Source organism: Trachypithecus francoisi, unplaced genomic scaffold (genome assembly GCF_009764315.1).
Source record: "Trachypithecus francoisi isolate TF-2019V2 unplaced genomic scaffold, Tfra_2.0 Lachesis_group6, whole genome shotgun sequence".
NCBI classification, from domain to species: Eukaryota; Metazoa; Chordata; class Mammalia; order Primates; family Cercopithecidae; genus Trachypithecus; species Trachypithecus francoisi.
This window is the reverse complement of record NW_022681471.1, coordinates 96,837,346-96,851,536: the sequence shown is the minus strand read 5'-3', so window position 1 is coordinate 96,851,536 and position 14,191 is coordinate 96,837,346. Positions and strand designations below refer to the sequence as shown.

Here is a 14,191-nt window from a genome sequence, read left to right as displayed (position 1 = left end):
GGCATATTACCTGAGGTCAGGAGCTTGAGACCAGCCTGGCCAACATGATAGAAACGTCTACCAAAAATACAAAAATTAGTAGGGCCTGGTGGTATACACCTGTAATTCCAGCTACTTGGGAAGCTGAGGCAGGAGAATTCCTTGAACCTGGGAGGCAGAGGTTGCAGTGAGCCAAGATGGTGCCATTGCACTTCAGCCTGGGCGACAGAGTAAGACTCCGTCTCAAAAAAAAAAAAAAAAAAAAAGTTGCCTCCAAATTTTGGAGTGAGTTAAGGTATAAGTATATCAAATGAAATGCTAAAGCTATTTTTTAAAAAGTGGGCCAGGTACGGTGGCTCATGCCTGTAATCCCAGCACTTTGGGAGGCCGAGGTGGGTGGATCACCTGAGGTCAGGAGTTTGAGACCAACCTGGCCAACATGGTGAAACCCTGTCTCTACAAAAATACAAAAATTAGCCAGGCATGATGGTGGGTGCCTGTAATCCCAGCTACTCGGGAGGCTGAGGCAGGAGAATCACTTGAACCCGGGAGGCAGAGGTTGCAGTGAGCCAAGATCGTGCCATCGAGACAGAGCACCTAGGCGACACAGCAAGTCTCCATCTCTCTCTTTTTTTTTTTCAGGCAGAGTCTCACTCTGTTGCCCAGGCTGGAGTGCAGTGGCGTAATTTGGGCTCACTGCACCCTCTGCCTCCTGGGTTCAAGTGATTCTCCCGCCTCAGCCTCCTGAGTAGCTGGGATTACAGACACGCACCACCATGCCTGGCTAATTGAGACTCCATCTCAAAAAAAAAAAAAATAGAAAGAAAAAGTGTACTGTTTTGGTTTTTTACCAAGCAAGAAGGAATATTTTGAGACAGGAGAATTTAGATTTAATGGTGATAATAAAAAGAAGAATGGGAGGAGGGTGAGTCTTACCTAAAGTTTGGCAGCAGAGTAACCCAGGTCATCCTATTCATTTCCTGCTTCGGAGGAGTTGGGATACAACTCTTAGGTTTTATCTCATTCTACAGGAGGTAGGGTTTTATCTTTCTGAATTGTTTTAGAAACAATTGTTTTATCTTCCTTACAGAAGCGCATCAAGACTGGATGGTTCCTATGACTGTATTCTCTACTAAGGTAGATAAAATAACTAATGAATAGTAGTGTCAATAGAGTGGACACAGCTATAGACTTACTATGTCTTAATGATTAAGCAGTCAAAATAAATGTGTTGCAAGATGTGTTAAGTACTAGAAGTAAAGTATGTATTTTGGAAATAGCTCTGTTTAAAGCCCAGAGAGGAAGTAGTGTCACTCCAGCCATATGTGTGCCTTTTCTTCCCTTAGAAGCTTTCAATTTTCAGCTGGGCATGGTGGCTCACGCCTGTAATCCCAACACTTTGGGAGGCCGAGGTGGGCAGATCACCTGAGGTCAGGAGTTCAAGATCAGCCTGGCCAATATGGTGAAATTCCCATCTCTACTGAAAATATAAAAATTAGCTGGGCATGGTGGTGCATGCCTGTAATCCCAGCTACTTGGGAGGCTGAGGCAGGAGAATCACTTGAACCTGGAAGGCAGAGGTTGCGGTGAGCTGAGACCATGATGTTGTATTCCAGCCTGGGCAGCAGAGTAAAACTCTGTCTCAAAAAAAAAAAAAAAAAAAAAAAAGAAGCTTTCCGTTTCTTCCTAGTGGAGGAGGTATGGAGTGTTCCTGCAGTGGCATGATCTCGGCTCACTGAAACCTTTGTCTCCCAGGTTCAAGTGATTCTCCTGCTGCAGCCTCCCAAGTAGCTGGGATTACAAGTATGCGCCACCACGCTCAGCTAATTTTTGTATTTTTAGTAGAGACAGGGGTTTCACCATGTTGGCCAGACTGATCTTGCACTCCTGGCCTCAAGCGATCTACCTGCCTTGGCCTCCCAAAGTGCTAGGATTACAGGCATGAGCCACCACGCCCAGCCTAGTGCCTCTGTTTAAGGCCAAATCTTCTATTTGTTTCTCAGGAAACTAGCGCTTGTGGTTGTCTGTCATCTATTCGTGCATCATCTATATTTCCCACTCTGCTGGCTCACTCCCTTAATATCATCCACCTTTTTTTTTTGGTGGGGGGCACAGTTGAGGCACAGGGTCTCACTCTGTCACCCAGGCTGGAGTGCGGTAGCACCATCACAGCTCACTGTAGCCTTGACCTCCTGGGCTCAAACAATCCTCCCACCTCAGCCTCCCAAACTGTTGGAATTACAGGCATGAGCCACGGTGCTCAGCCCAATATCATCCATCAAGCCCTCTTGATCTCATGTCCCTCTGCAGCTTGCTGCTCTGTTTTTTTTTTTGTACTTCCCCCTGCTTCCTGCAAGACCTCAAACCCACTGTGTCTACTTCCTTGCCTTATTTTTATTCTATTATTATTATTTTTTTTTTTTTTTTTTTTTTTTTTTTGAGACGGAGTCTTGCTCTGCCGCCCAGGCTGGAGTGCTGTGGCCGATCTCAGCTCACTGCAAGCTCCGCCTCCCGGGTTCACGCCATTCTCCTGCCTCAGCCTCCCGAGTAGCTGGGACTACAGGTGCCTGCCACCTCGCCCGGCTAATTTTTTGTATTTTTAGTAGAGACGGGGTTCACTGTGTTAGCCAGGATGGTCTCGATCTCCTGACCTCGTGATCCGCCCGTCTCGGCCTCCCAAAGTGCTGGGATTACAGGCTTGAGCCACCGCGCCCGGCCTATTTTTATTCTATTATAATCAGCTTTTGTCATCCCAATGAAGTGGCTTTTTTTTTTTATTCTATTATAATCAGCTTTTGTCATCCCAATGAAGTCAGCTGGGCATGGTGGCTCATGCCTGTAATCTCAGCACTTTGGGAGGCCAATGTGGGTGGGTCACGAGGTCAGGAGATCAAGAATATCCTGGCCAACATGGTGAAACCCTGTCTCTATTAAAAATACAAAAAATTAACTGGGCTTGGTGGCTGGCATCTATAATCCCAGCTGCTCGGGAGGCTGAGGCAGGAGAATGGCTTGAACCCGGGAGGTGGAGGTTGCGGTGAGCTGAGATCGTGCCACTGCACTCCAGCCTGGCAACAGAGTGAGATTCTGTCTCAAAAAAATAAAATAAAAAAAGTCATAGTCACCTATTCTTTGTTGTTTTACTAGGTCTTTCAGCAGCACTGTACACTTAGTACATCCTCATGGACACGCTTTAGTCCCTAGGTTTCCATGCGCGCGCACTTCTTGGTTCTCCTCCTCTTTGGCCTCTCATGCCTGGCCCTCTTCTTCCTCACAACCCAATATTAGACAATATATCACAAATATTAGAGACCCTCGGGGTTCAGTTACTGACCAGCCTCTCTGACTCCAGTCTCTCCCTAAGTGCCTTCACCCATCTTTGTGGCTTTGGATAATATCTCTTTTAATGATTTAATGTTTTTTCTTTTTTTCTTTTTTTTAATTTTTTTTTTTGGAGACGGAATCTTGCTCTGTTGCCCAGGCTGGAGTGCAGTGGTGAGATCTCGGCTCACTGCAACCTCCGCCTTCCAGGTTCAAGAGATTCTCCTGCCTCAGCCTCCTGAGTAATGGAGATTATAGGCATGAGCCACCATGCCCAGCTAATTTTGTATTTTTAGTAGAGATGGGAGTTCACCATGTTAGCCAGGCTGGTCTTGAACTCCTGACCTCGTGATCCACCCACCTCAGGCTCCCAAAGTGTTGGGATTACAGGCATGAGCCACCACACCCGGCCAGATGCATATTTCATGTGGAGTTTATTCCTAGGTATTTTATTTTTTATTTTCATTTTTGAGACAAGAGTCTCACTCTGTTGCCAGGCTGGAGTGCAGTGGCATGATTTTGGCTCACTGTAACCTCCACCTCCCAGGTTCAAGCGATTCTCCTGTTTCAGCCTCCCGAGTAGCTGGGACTACAGGCATACACCACCATGCCCAGCTAGGTCTTTTGTATTTTTAGTAGAGATGGGGTTTCACCATGTTGGTCAGGCTGGTCTTGAACTCCTGACCTCAGGTGATCCACTCGCATCGGCCTCCCAAAGTGCTGGGATTACAGGCATGAGCCACCATGTCTGGCCTTTCCTAGGTATTTTATCTTATTCGTTGTGATTATAAATGAAGTATATTCCATTGTATTTTCTAACTGGTAATTGTATATATGAAAATAATTGATTTCTGGTGTATTTTATTTTCTGCTACCTTACTGTAAGAATTTTCATATTAGGCCGGGTATGGTGGCTCATGCCTGTAATCCCAGCACTTTGGGAGGCTGAGGCGGGTGGATCACGAGGTCAGGAGATCGAGACCAGCCTGGCCAATATGGTGAAACCCCATCTGTACTAAAAAAAAAAAAAAAATACAAAAATTAGCCAGGCGTGGTGGTGCGCACCTGTAGTCCCAGCTACTCAGGAGGCTGAGGCAGAAGAATTGCTTGAACCCAGAGGCAGAGGTTGCAGTGAGCCAAGATCGTGCCACTGCACTCCAGCCTGGACAACAGAGCGAGACACCGTCTCAAAAGTAAATAAATAATAGATAAATAATATTCATATTGTTTATAGTAGTTTCTCAGTTATTTCTCTTGGCTTTTCCAGGTTCACAATTATATCACCTGCAAATAATGATAGTTTTACTTACACCTTTTCAATTCTTAGACTGCTACTTTATTTTCTTTCACCAGTACATTTCTATCACCAGTACAATGTTAAATAATAATGGTGAATTCTTCTGGTGTTTCCCCATTTGGGCATGATGCTGGAATAATGTTAAAAATGTTAAGAGGAGGCCAGGCAAGGTAGCTCATGCCTGTAATCCCAGCACTTTGGGAGGCCAAGGTGGGCAGATCACTTGAGGTCAGGAGTTCAAGGCCTGGCCAACATGGTGAAACCCTGTCTCTACTAAAATTACAAAAATTAGGCCGGGCGCGGTGGCTCAAGCCTGTAATCCCAGCACTTTGGGAGGCTGAGACGGGCGGATCACGAGGTCAGGAGATCGAGACCATCCTGGCTAACATGGTGAAACCCCGTCTCTACTAAAAAAACAAAAAATTAGCCGGGCGAGGTGGCGGTGCCTGTAGTCCCAGCTACTCGGGAGGCTGAGGCAGGAGAATGGCGTGAACCCGGGAGGCGGAGCTTGCAGTGAGCCGAGATCCGGCCGGCCACAGCACTCCAGCCTGGGCGGCAGAGCGAGACTCCGTCTCAAAAAAAAAAAAAAAAAAAAAAATTACAAAAATTAGCCAGGTATGGTGGCTTGCGCCTGTAATCCCAGTTACTCGGGAGGCTGAGGTGGGAAGATCTCTTGAACCCAGGAGGCGGAGGCTGCAGTGAGCTGAAATTGTGCCACTGCACTCCAGCCAGGACAACAGAGAGAGACTCCATCTCAAAAAAGAAAAAATCTTATGAGTATCAATCTATTCATGTTTTTAGTTTTTATTAAGAATAGGAATTGGGCTGGGCTTGGTGGCTCATGAGTGTAATCCCAGCACTTTGGGAGGCTGAGGGGGGCAGATCACTTGAGGTTGGGAGTTCGAGACCAGCCTGATCAACATGGAGAAACCTGGTATCTACTAAAAATACAAAATTAGCTAGGCGTGGTGGCGCATGCCTGTAATCCCAGCTATTTGGGAGTCTGAGCCAGGAGAATTGCTTGAACCTGGGAGGTGGAGATTGCAGTGAGCCAAGATCACACCATTGCACTCCAAACTGGGCAATAAGAGCAAAACTCTGTCGCAAAAAAAAAAAAAAGGAATTTAGGCCAGGTGCAGTAGCTCATGCCTGTAATCTCAACACTTTTCAAGGCCAAGGTGGCAGAACACTTGAGGTCAGGAGTTTGAGACAATCCTGGCTAACATGGTGAAACCCTGTCTCTACTAAAAATATAAAAATTAGCCGGGTGTGGTGGTGCACACTTGTAATCCCAGCTACTTGGGAGGCTGAGATGGGAGGATCTCTTGAACCCGGGAGGTGGAGGCTGCTATGAGCCAAGATCCAGACACTGCACTCCAGCCTGGGTGACAGAGTGAGACTGTCTCAAAACAAGACAAAACAAAGCAAAAGCAAGCAAACAAATAATAGGAATTAATTTGTCACATGTCTTTCAGTCTTTATGGAGATAGTTTTATTTTTTTCCTTTCTAGATTTATTAATATACTTAAGTATTTTCTTTTTCTTTTTTCTTTTTTTTCAGACAGAGTCTTACTCTGTTGCTCAGGCTGGAGTGCAGTGGCGTGATCTCGGCTCACTGCAACCTCCGCCTTCCAGGTTCAAGTGATTCTCCTGCCTAAGCCTCTCGAGTAGCTGGGACTACAGGTGCGTGCCACCACACCCAGCTAATTTTTTATTTTTAGTAGAGATGGGGTTTCACCATGTTGGCCAGGCTGGTGTTGAACTCCTGACCTCAGGTGATCTGCCCACCTCGGCCTCCCAACGTGCTGGGATTACAGGCATGAGCCACCATGCTGGGCCTACTTAAGTATTTTCATAGATGATCTAATGTTCAAATAATGCAATATTCCTCAGCATCTGAACAAAAGCATGGAATGGATGGTGGATAGCAAGAGATACTTGTACTTTCTTCTTCCCTTTCCCTGCCTTCTCCAGGGTCCCCCCACATCTCATTAAATGTCATCTTCTTTCACCTAGTCACTCAGGTCAAAGCTGATATAAGTCATTCCTTTTTTCTTTATCATACAACTTGTCATTGAATCTCCTAAGTTCTATCTCCACACCTGCCCACTGCACCATCACCACTGCTAAAATCCTGAGCCAAGTTAACTTCTTTTTTTTTTTTTTTTGAGACAGAGTTTTGCTCTTGTTGCCCAGACTGGAGTGCAATGGCGCAATCTCGGCTCACTGCAACCTCCGCCTCCTGGATTCAAGCAATTCTCCTGCCTCAGCCTCCTGAGTAGCTGGGATTACAGGCGCGTGCCACCACGCCCAGCTAATTTTTGCATTGTTAGTAGAGATGAGGTTTTGCCATGTTGGCCATGCTGGTCTCAAACTCCTGACCTCAGGTGATCGGCCCGCCTTGGTCCCCCAAAGTGCTGGGATTACAGGTGTGAGCCACCACGCCCGGCTGAGCCAAGTTAACTTCTTTCCTCATCTGAACTACTGGAACAGCCTGTTTACCTGGTCTGCCTGCCTCCATCATGACTTACTATACAAGACTCCTGCCAACCTTCCCTCATCCACTGTGCTCCTATCATACCAGCCACCTTTCAATCCTTAACCATGCCAAATTCATCCTTTCTGCTGGAACCTCCTTTCTTCACATGGCTGTCTCCTCCTCATTCAGGACTCAACTCAAGTGTCACTTCTCCAGAGAGACTCTCCCTGACATCCCTAGCGAACTACTCTAATTATAGAGTTCCAAGGAAGCGCTACAGAAAAGACATCCATCCCCTGACAGGGCTCTGGGCTAGTCTCTTCCCTATGGGAGGTGGGGCAGGAGCTGCTGAGGCTCATGATTCTTCTTTGGCCACCTCACTCCCAGCTGATGAGGGACAGGTCAAGGACAGTCTGTGCTTCCACTGGCTCCTGGTCACTACATGTAGCGCACTCCAGGTAGACACGTTATTCCTGGCTCCCATATCATGAGCTCATCAGACAGCCTCCCCTGCTGTCTTCCTGCCTTGAAAGGATCTAACATGAAAGCACTTTTACTTTCTAAAAGTAAAATGCTCTCTATTCATGAGCAAGAGATTACCACCTCACTGACTGGGACCTTCAGTTAATGTCTTTATGTCTGGGCATTGCTTTCTTTGCTATGAAGTAAGAAGAATCATACTTGCTGTATACAATTAAGAAGTGATCTATTCAGGCCGGGTGTGGTGGCTCACGCCTATGATCCCAGCACTTTGGGAAGCCGAGATGGGTGGATCACGAGGTCAGGAGATCGACACCATCCTGGCTAACATGGTGAAACTCCGTCTCTACTGAAAATACAAAAAAAATTAGCCGGGCATGGTGGCGGGTGACCTGTAGTCCCAGCTACTCAGGAGGCTGAGGCAGGAGAATGGCGTGAACCCAGGAGGCGAAGTTCTCAGTGAGCCGAGATGCACCACTGCACTCCGTCTTAAAAAAAAAAAAAGACGTGATCTATTCAAAGAGTCACTTCATGACCGAGTGCAGTGGCTCACACCTGTAATCCTAGCACTTTGGGAGGCCGAGGTGGGTGGATCACTTGAGGTCAGGAGTTTGAGACCAGCCTGGCCAGCATGGTGAAACCTTGTCTCTACTAAAAATACAAAAATTAGCCAGGCATGGTGGCAGGTGCCTGTAGTCCCAGCTACATGGGAGGCCGAGGCAGGAGAATCACTTGAACCCAGGAGGTGGAGGTTGCAGTGAGCCAAGATTGCACCACTGCACTCTAGCCCGGGCAACAGAGAGAGACTCCATCTCATAAAAAATAGAAGAGTTGATGATTCCATGGTTCCTATGGACATATAATAGTTGACTGTCACAAAAAAATATAACCCTGGCCGGGTGCGGTGGCTCAAGCCTGTAATCCCAACACTTTGAGGCCAAGGTGGGCAGATCACCTGAGGTCAGGAGTTTGAGACCAGCCTGACCAACATGGAGAAACCCCGTCTCTACTAAAAATACAAAATTAGCCAGGCGTGGTGGCACATGCCTGTAATCCCAGCTACTTGGAAGGCTGAGGCAGGAGAATCACTTGAACCCGGGAGGCAAAGGTTGCAGTAAGCCGAGATCGCACCATTGCACTCCAGCCTGGGCAACAAGAGCGAAACTCTGTCTCAAAACAAAACAAACAAAAAACCCAAACCCTGCCCCAATCCTTCCACTACTCTCCCATGGGAGGAAGCTTAGAGCCACCCTGACTGCTCTTCATTTCGCCACCTTTCTATTAGTCAGGACCTAAGGCTGCCTCATTGTTTCTGAGCACTGCTCATGTCAGCTGCTCTTCCATGCTTCCTTCAGCCTAGACTCCAGAAACAGCTGCCCCTCCGCCTTCATTCTCTCACCCTTCTGTAACAGATATTCCCTTCCACTCCTTCCTTCCTAACAGAACCCCAACTTGGCTCGGGATGGCAATGTGCCTCTCTAAGAATACTGGCTCCTCAGCCTCGCACCCCAGGAGAGACCTGCCTCCCAGTTCTGGTCAATGTAATAATGGGAGTAGGTGGGAGTAGTAGGTGGGAGTCCATGGGGCAGGTGCCCCTTCCCAAACAAAGTCTCACAAAAAGAAAGAGGCTTTTGGCTCTGTTCTTTTTTCTCTCCTAGAACTTGGAATGTGATGCCCAAAAGTGTGTGAACCGGTCTGTGACCACAAAGATGAGAACCGCACGCTGAGATTGGTGGGATGGAGACTTCAGTGAATCTACATGCAGATGACACGGTGACACCAGTGCCCAGCTGAGCTGTTTTCTTCTGGCTCTCTTATTACATGAGAAAAATAAACCCCTATGCACCTTGGCTTCATCCCCTGGGCTGTCTATCTTGCAACTTTGGGGCGGTTTAAATTTTTTTCTAATTAAAATTGGGGCCAGGTGCAGTGGCTCGTGCCTGTAATCCCAGCACTTTGGGAGGCCGAGGCAGGCGGATCGCTTGAGCCCAGGAGTTACCAATGAAATGGAATGATGTCTGAGATTTGCTTCCAAATAGAGGGGAAGTGGGTCAGGGTACAGATGAAACAGGATTGATCATAGTTGACAGTTGTTGGAGTTGGGTAATTGGTAAGTCTTTAAAAAAAATTATCTTTTTTTTTTTTTTTGAGAGGGAGTCTCGCTCTGTCGCCCAGGCTGGAATGCAGTGGCGCGATCTCAGCTCACTGCAAGCTCCGCCTCCCGGGTTCAGGCCATTCTCCTGCCTCAGCCTCCCGAGTAGCTGGGACTATAGGCGCCCGCCACCTCGCCTGACTAGTTTTTTGTATTTTTAGTAGAGACAGGGTTTCACTGTGTTAGCCAGGATGGTCTCGACCTCCTGACCTCGTGATCCACCCGCCTCGGCCTCCCAAAGTGCTGGGATTACAAGCGTGAGCCACTGTGCCCGGCCTTCTCTTTGGATAAATTCCCAAGCATGTTGTGCGAACACTTGTGAGCTTGGCATTGTGTTATGAATTGATTTCTTTTTTCTTTTTTTTTTTTTTTTGAGAGACAGAGTCTTGTTCTGTCACCCAGGCTGGAGTGCAGTGGCTTGATGTTGGCTCACTACAACCTCCGCCTCTGGGGTTCAATGGATTCTCCTGTCTCACCTTCCCAAGTAGCTGGACACAGGTGGTGCCATACGCCCAGCTAATTTTTGTATTTTTTAGTAGAGACAGGGTTTCACTCTATGTTGGTCAGGCTGGTCTCGAACTCCTGACCTCAGGTGATCCACCTGCTTCGGCCTCCCAAAGTGCTGGGGTTACAAGTGTGAACCACCATGCCTGGCCTTTTTTTTTGAGACAGTGTCTTGCTCTGTCATCAAGCTGGAGTGGACTGGCATGATCTTGGCTCACTGCAACCTTCACCTCCTGGGTTCAAGCAATCCTTTCCCCTCAGCCTCCTCAGTAGCTGGGACTACAAGCTCCCACCACCATGCCTGGCTAATTTTTGTATTTTTTGTGGAGGCAGGGTCTCACTATGTTGACCAGGCTGGTCTCAAACTTCTGGGCTCAAGGGATCCTCCCACCTTTGCCTTCCAAAGTGTTGGGATTACAGGCCTGAGCCACCTGGCCTGGCCTGGATCAGTTCTTCTCCACACTGCTAATGGTGCATAATTGCTATCTGCTTACACCCCATGGTTTTGTGGTTCCTGAAGCACATTTGTCTTCTCCTAATGTAAATGATTTGAAAAGGAGGTAAAAGGTATGTTGGTTCCAGCCCCCTGCATAGACTAAAAGGACACAAAAGGAAAAGGATGATGTTAGTAAGAAAAGGATTACACAGCTCAAAAAAGCTGAGCCCAGGCTCCCTTGACTTCCTGCATGGCCCCTATGCCCTCATTAACACCCCAAAATGCTAACTCCAGTTGGCTCCATTGTCCAAGCTCCCCTCAGATGCCTGCTCCCCTATACTGCCTGCCGCCACCCTGGTTGAGGCCCCCATCGATGCCTTCACCTTACTTGCTGCAGCAGCCTCAGAATTGGTCCAGCTGTCCTGAGGGCTCTCATATTCCATCCGTTCTCTACCCAGAATTCAGAGCCACCTTCCCAAAGGGCAAATCAGATTTATTATTCTTCTGCTAAAATAAACCCTGCAGTGTCAGGTTTTTTTTTAAATGCAGAAAAAGGCATATCACATAATTTAATTTATTTTATTATTATTTTTTTGAGACAGAGTCTCCCTCTGTTGCCAGGCTGGAGTGCAGTGGCGTGATCTCGGCTCACTGCAACCTCTGTCTCCAGGGTTCCAGCAATTCTCCTGCCTCAGCCTTCTGAGTAGCTGGGACTACAGGTGCGCACCAACACATCAGACTAATTTTTGTATTTTTAGTAGAGACAGGGTTTCACCATGTTGCCAGGCTGGTCTCGAACTCCTGAGCTCAGGCAATCCGCCCGCCTTGGCCTCTCAAAGTGCTGGGTACAGGAGTGAGCCACCACGCCTGGCCTAAAAAAAAATTTTTTTTTTTTTTTTTTTTTTTTTTTTTTTTTTTTTTTTTTTTTTGTGAGACGGAGTCTCGCTCTGTCGCCCGGGCTGGAGTGCAGTGGCCGGATCTCAGCTCACTGCAAGCTCCGCCTCCCGGGTTCACACCATCTCCTGCCTCAGCCTCCCGAGTAGCTGGGACTACAGGCGCCCGCCACCTCGCCCGGCTAGTTTTTTTTTGAATTTTTTGTAGAGACGGGGTTTCACCGTGTTAGCCAGGATGGTCTCGATCTCCTGACCTCGTGATCCGCCCGCCTCGGCCTCCCAAAGTGCTGGGATTACAGGCTTGAGCCACCGCGCCCGGCCAAAAAATTTTTTTTTTGAGACAGAGTCTGGCTCTGTTGCCCAGGCTGGAGTGCAGTGGTGTGATCTCAGCTCACTGCAGCCTCGATCTCCCAGGCTCAAGTGATCCTCCCACCTCAGCTTTCCAAGTAGCTGGGACTACAGGTGTGCACCACCACACTCCGCTAATTTTTTTATTTTTATTTTTAGTATTAATAGAAACTAGGTCTTGCTGTGTTGCCCAGGCTACTTTTGAACTCCTGGGCTCAAGTGATCCTCCTACCTCAGCCTCCCAAAGTGCTGGGATTACAGGCGTCAGCCACGGTGCCAAGCTGATCATATAACTTATAACACAAATGCCAGCCTATTAATAACTGTCTCCCAGGCCAAGAAGCAGAGCTTTGCCAGCATCCCAGAGGCCCATCAGCGAGACTTTCCTGGCTGAACACGGTGGCTAACACCTGTAATCCCACCACTTTGGGAGGCCGAGGCAGGTGTATCATTTGAGGTCAGGAGTTCGAGACCAGCATGGGCAACATGGCGACCCCAATCTCTGTTAAAAATACAAAATGGCCGGGCCGTGGTGGCTCAAGCCTGTAACCCAGTACTTTGGGAGGCCGAGACGGGTGGATCACGAGGTCAGGAGATCGAGACCATCCTGGCTAACACGGTGAAACCCCTCTCTACTAAAAAAATACAAAAATTAGCCGGGCGATGTGGCGGGCGCCTGTAGTCCAGCTACTCGGGAGGCTGAGGCGAGAGAATGGCATATAAACCCGGGAGGCGGAGCTGCAGTGAGCTGAGATCCGGCCACTGCACTCCAGCCTGGGCGACAGAGCGAGACTCCGTCTAAAAAAAAAATAAAAATAAAAATAAAAATAAAAATAAAAATACAAAAATTGGCCGGGCGCGGTGGCTCAAGCCTGTAATCCCAGTACTTTGGGAGGCCGAGACGGGTGGACACGAGGTTCAGGAGATCGAGACCATCCTGGCTAACACGGTGAAACCCCGTCTCTACTAAAAAAATACAAAAATTAGCCGGGCGATGTGGCGGCGCCTGTAGTCCCAGCTACTCGGGAGGCTGAGGCGAGAGAATGGCATAAACCCGGGAGGCGGAGCTGCAGTGAGCTGAGATCCGGCCACTGCACTCCAGCCTGGGCGACAGAGCGAGACTCCGTCTAAAAAAAAAATAAAAATAAAAATAAAAATAAAAATAAATACAAAATTGGCTGGGTGTTGTGATGCACGCCTGAATCCAGCTACTGGGGAGGCTGAGGCAGAAGAACCGCCTGAACCTGGGAGACAGAGGTTGCAGTGAGCTGAGATCGGGCCACTGCATTCCAGCCTGGGCTACAGAGAAGGACTCCATCTCAAAAAAAAAAAAAAAAAAGATACACTTTTCTAATCTTAACCCCTTCTTCTAGGGGCAGCCATACTCCTTCCTTGCTTTAGTTTAATCCCCAGATACACAGCCCTAAATTTTGCTTTGCCTGTTTTTGAGCTTTCTTTGTGTATAATTTCCATTTCATGAACACCACAATTATTTGTTTGTTTGTTTTTGAGACAGAGTCTTGCTCTGTCACCCAGGCTGGAGTGCAATGGTGCAGTCTCGTCTCACTGCAACCTCCGCCTTGAATTGGGTTCAAGCAATTCTCCTGCCTCAGCCTCCTAGGTAGCTGACACCATGCCCGGCTAATTTTTGTATTCTTAGTAGAGACAGGGTTTCACCCTGTTGGCCATGCTGATCTCAACTCCTGACCTCAGGAGAGCCGCCCGCCTCGGCCTGCCAAAGTGCTGGGATACAGGCATGAGCCACCGTGGCAGCCAACCACAATATGTTTAATCTTTTATTATTGCTGGACATTTGGAGTTGTTTCCAATATTTTGCTACTGAGAACAATTGCAAAACAAGATTGGGGGTTACAGAATTTTCAAATCGACACGAAAGTAGAGAAGGAATGGCACAATTAACCCCCATAGCGCTGTCTGCAGCTTCAACAATTAACACTGCAATGCAATTGTTTGTAATGAGGGATGCACATCAGAATCTCTGGAGGTGCCTTTGCCAAACACATAGGCTCCAGCTCAATCTCTGGAGATTCTGAGTTGTTGGCTTGGCTTGTGGGTTGGGAATGTGTAGTTTGCAAGCATTCCCCATGTGACTTTGGGGCACACCTCTGGGTAGGAATCACTGTTTCAGTGGCTCCCTGTTGCCCTTTTTCTTTAATGTGACGGATATGGCCTGGCTCCTGCTTTAGCTTTCCTACGTTTTTGCTGCCTTTCATTTATTTATTTATTTATTTATGAAAGAGTCTAGCTCTGTCACCCAGGCTGGAGTGCAGTGGCACGATCT

At 47.8% G+C, this 14,191-nt stretch overlaps 1 protein-coding gene across 1 annotated transcript in view; it reads left to right on the top strand.

Annotated features, from left to right (window-relative positions):
- DDX3X (DEAD-box helicase 3 X-linked) overlaps positions 1–9,408 on the top strand; it is a 35,962-nt gene extending 26,554 nt beyond the window's left edge. Inside the window, 2 exon segments of the mRNA XM_033201766.1 lie at positions 1,070–1,116; positions 9,215–9,408. Coding sequence (XP_033057657.1) covers positions 1,070–1,099 — 30 coding nt within the window. The 3' untranslated portion in view covers positions 1,100–1,116; positions 9,215–9,408.
- The last annotated feature ends 4,783 nt before the right edge of the window (positions 9,409–14,191 follow it).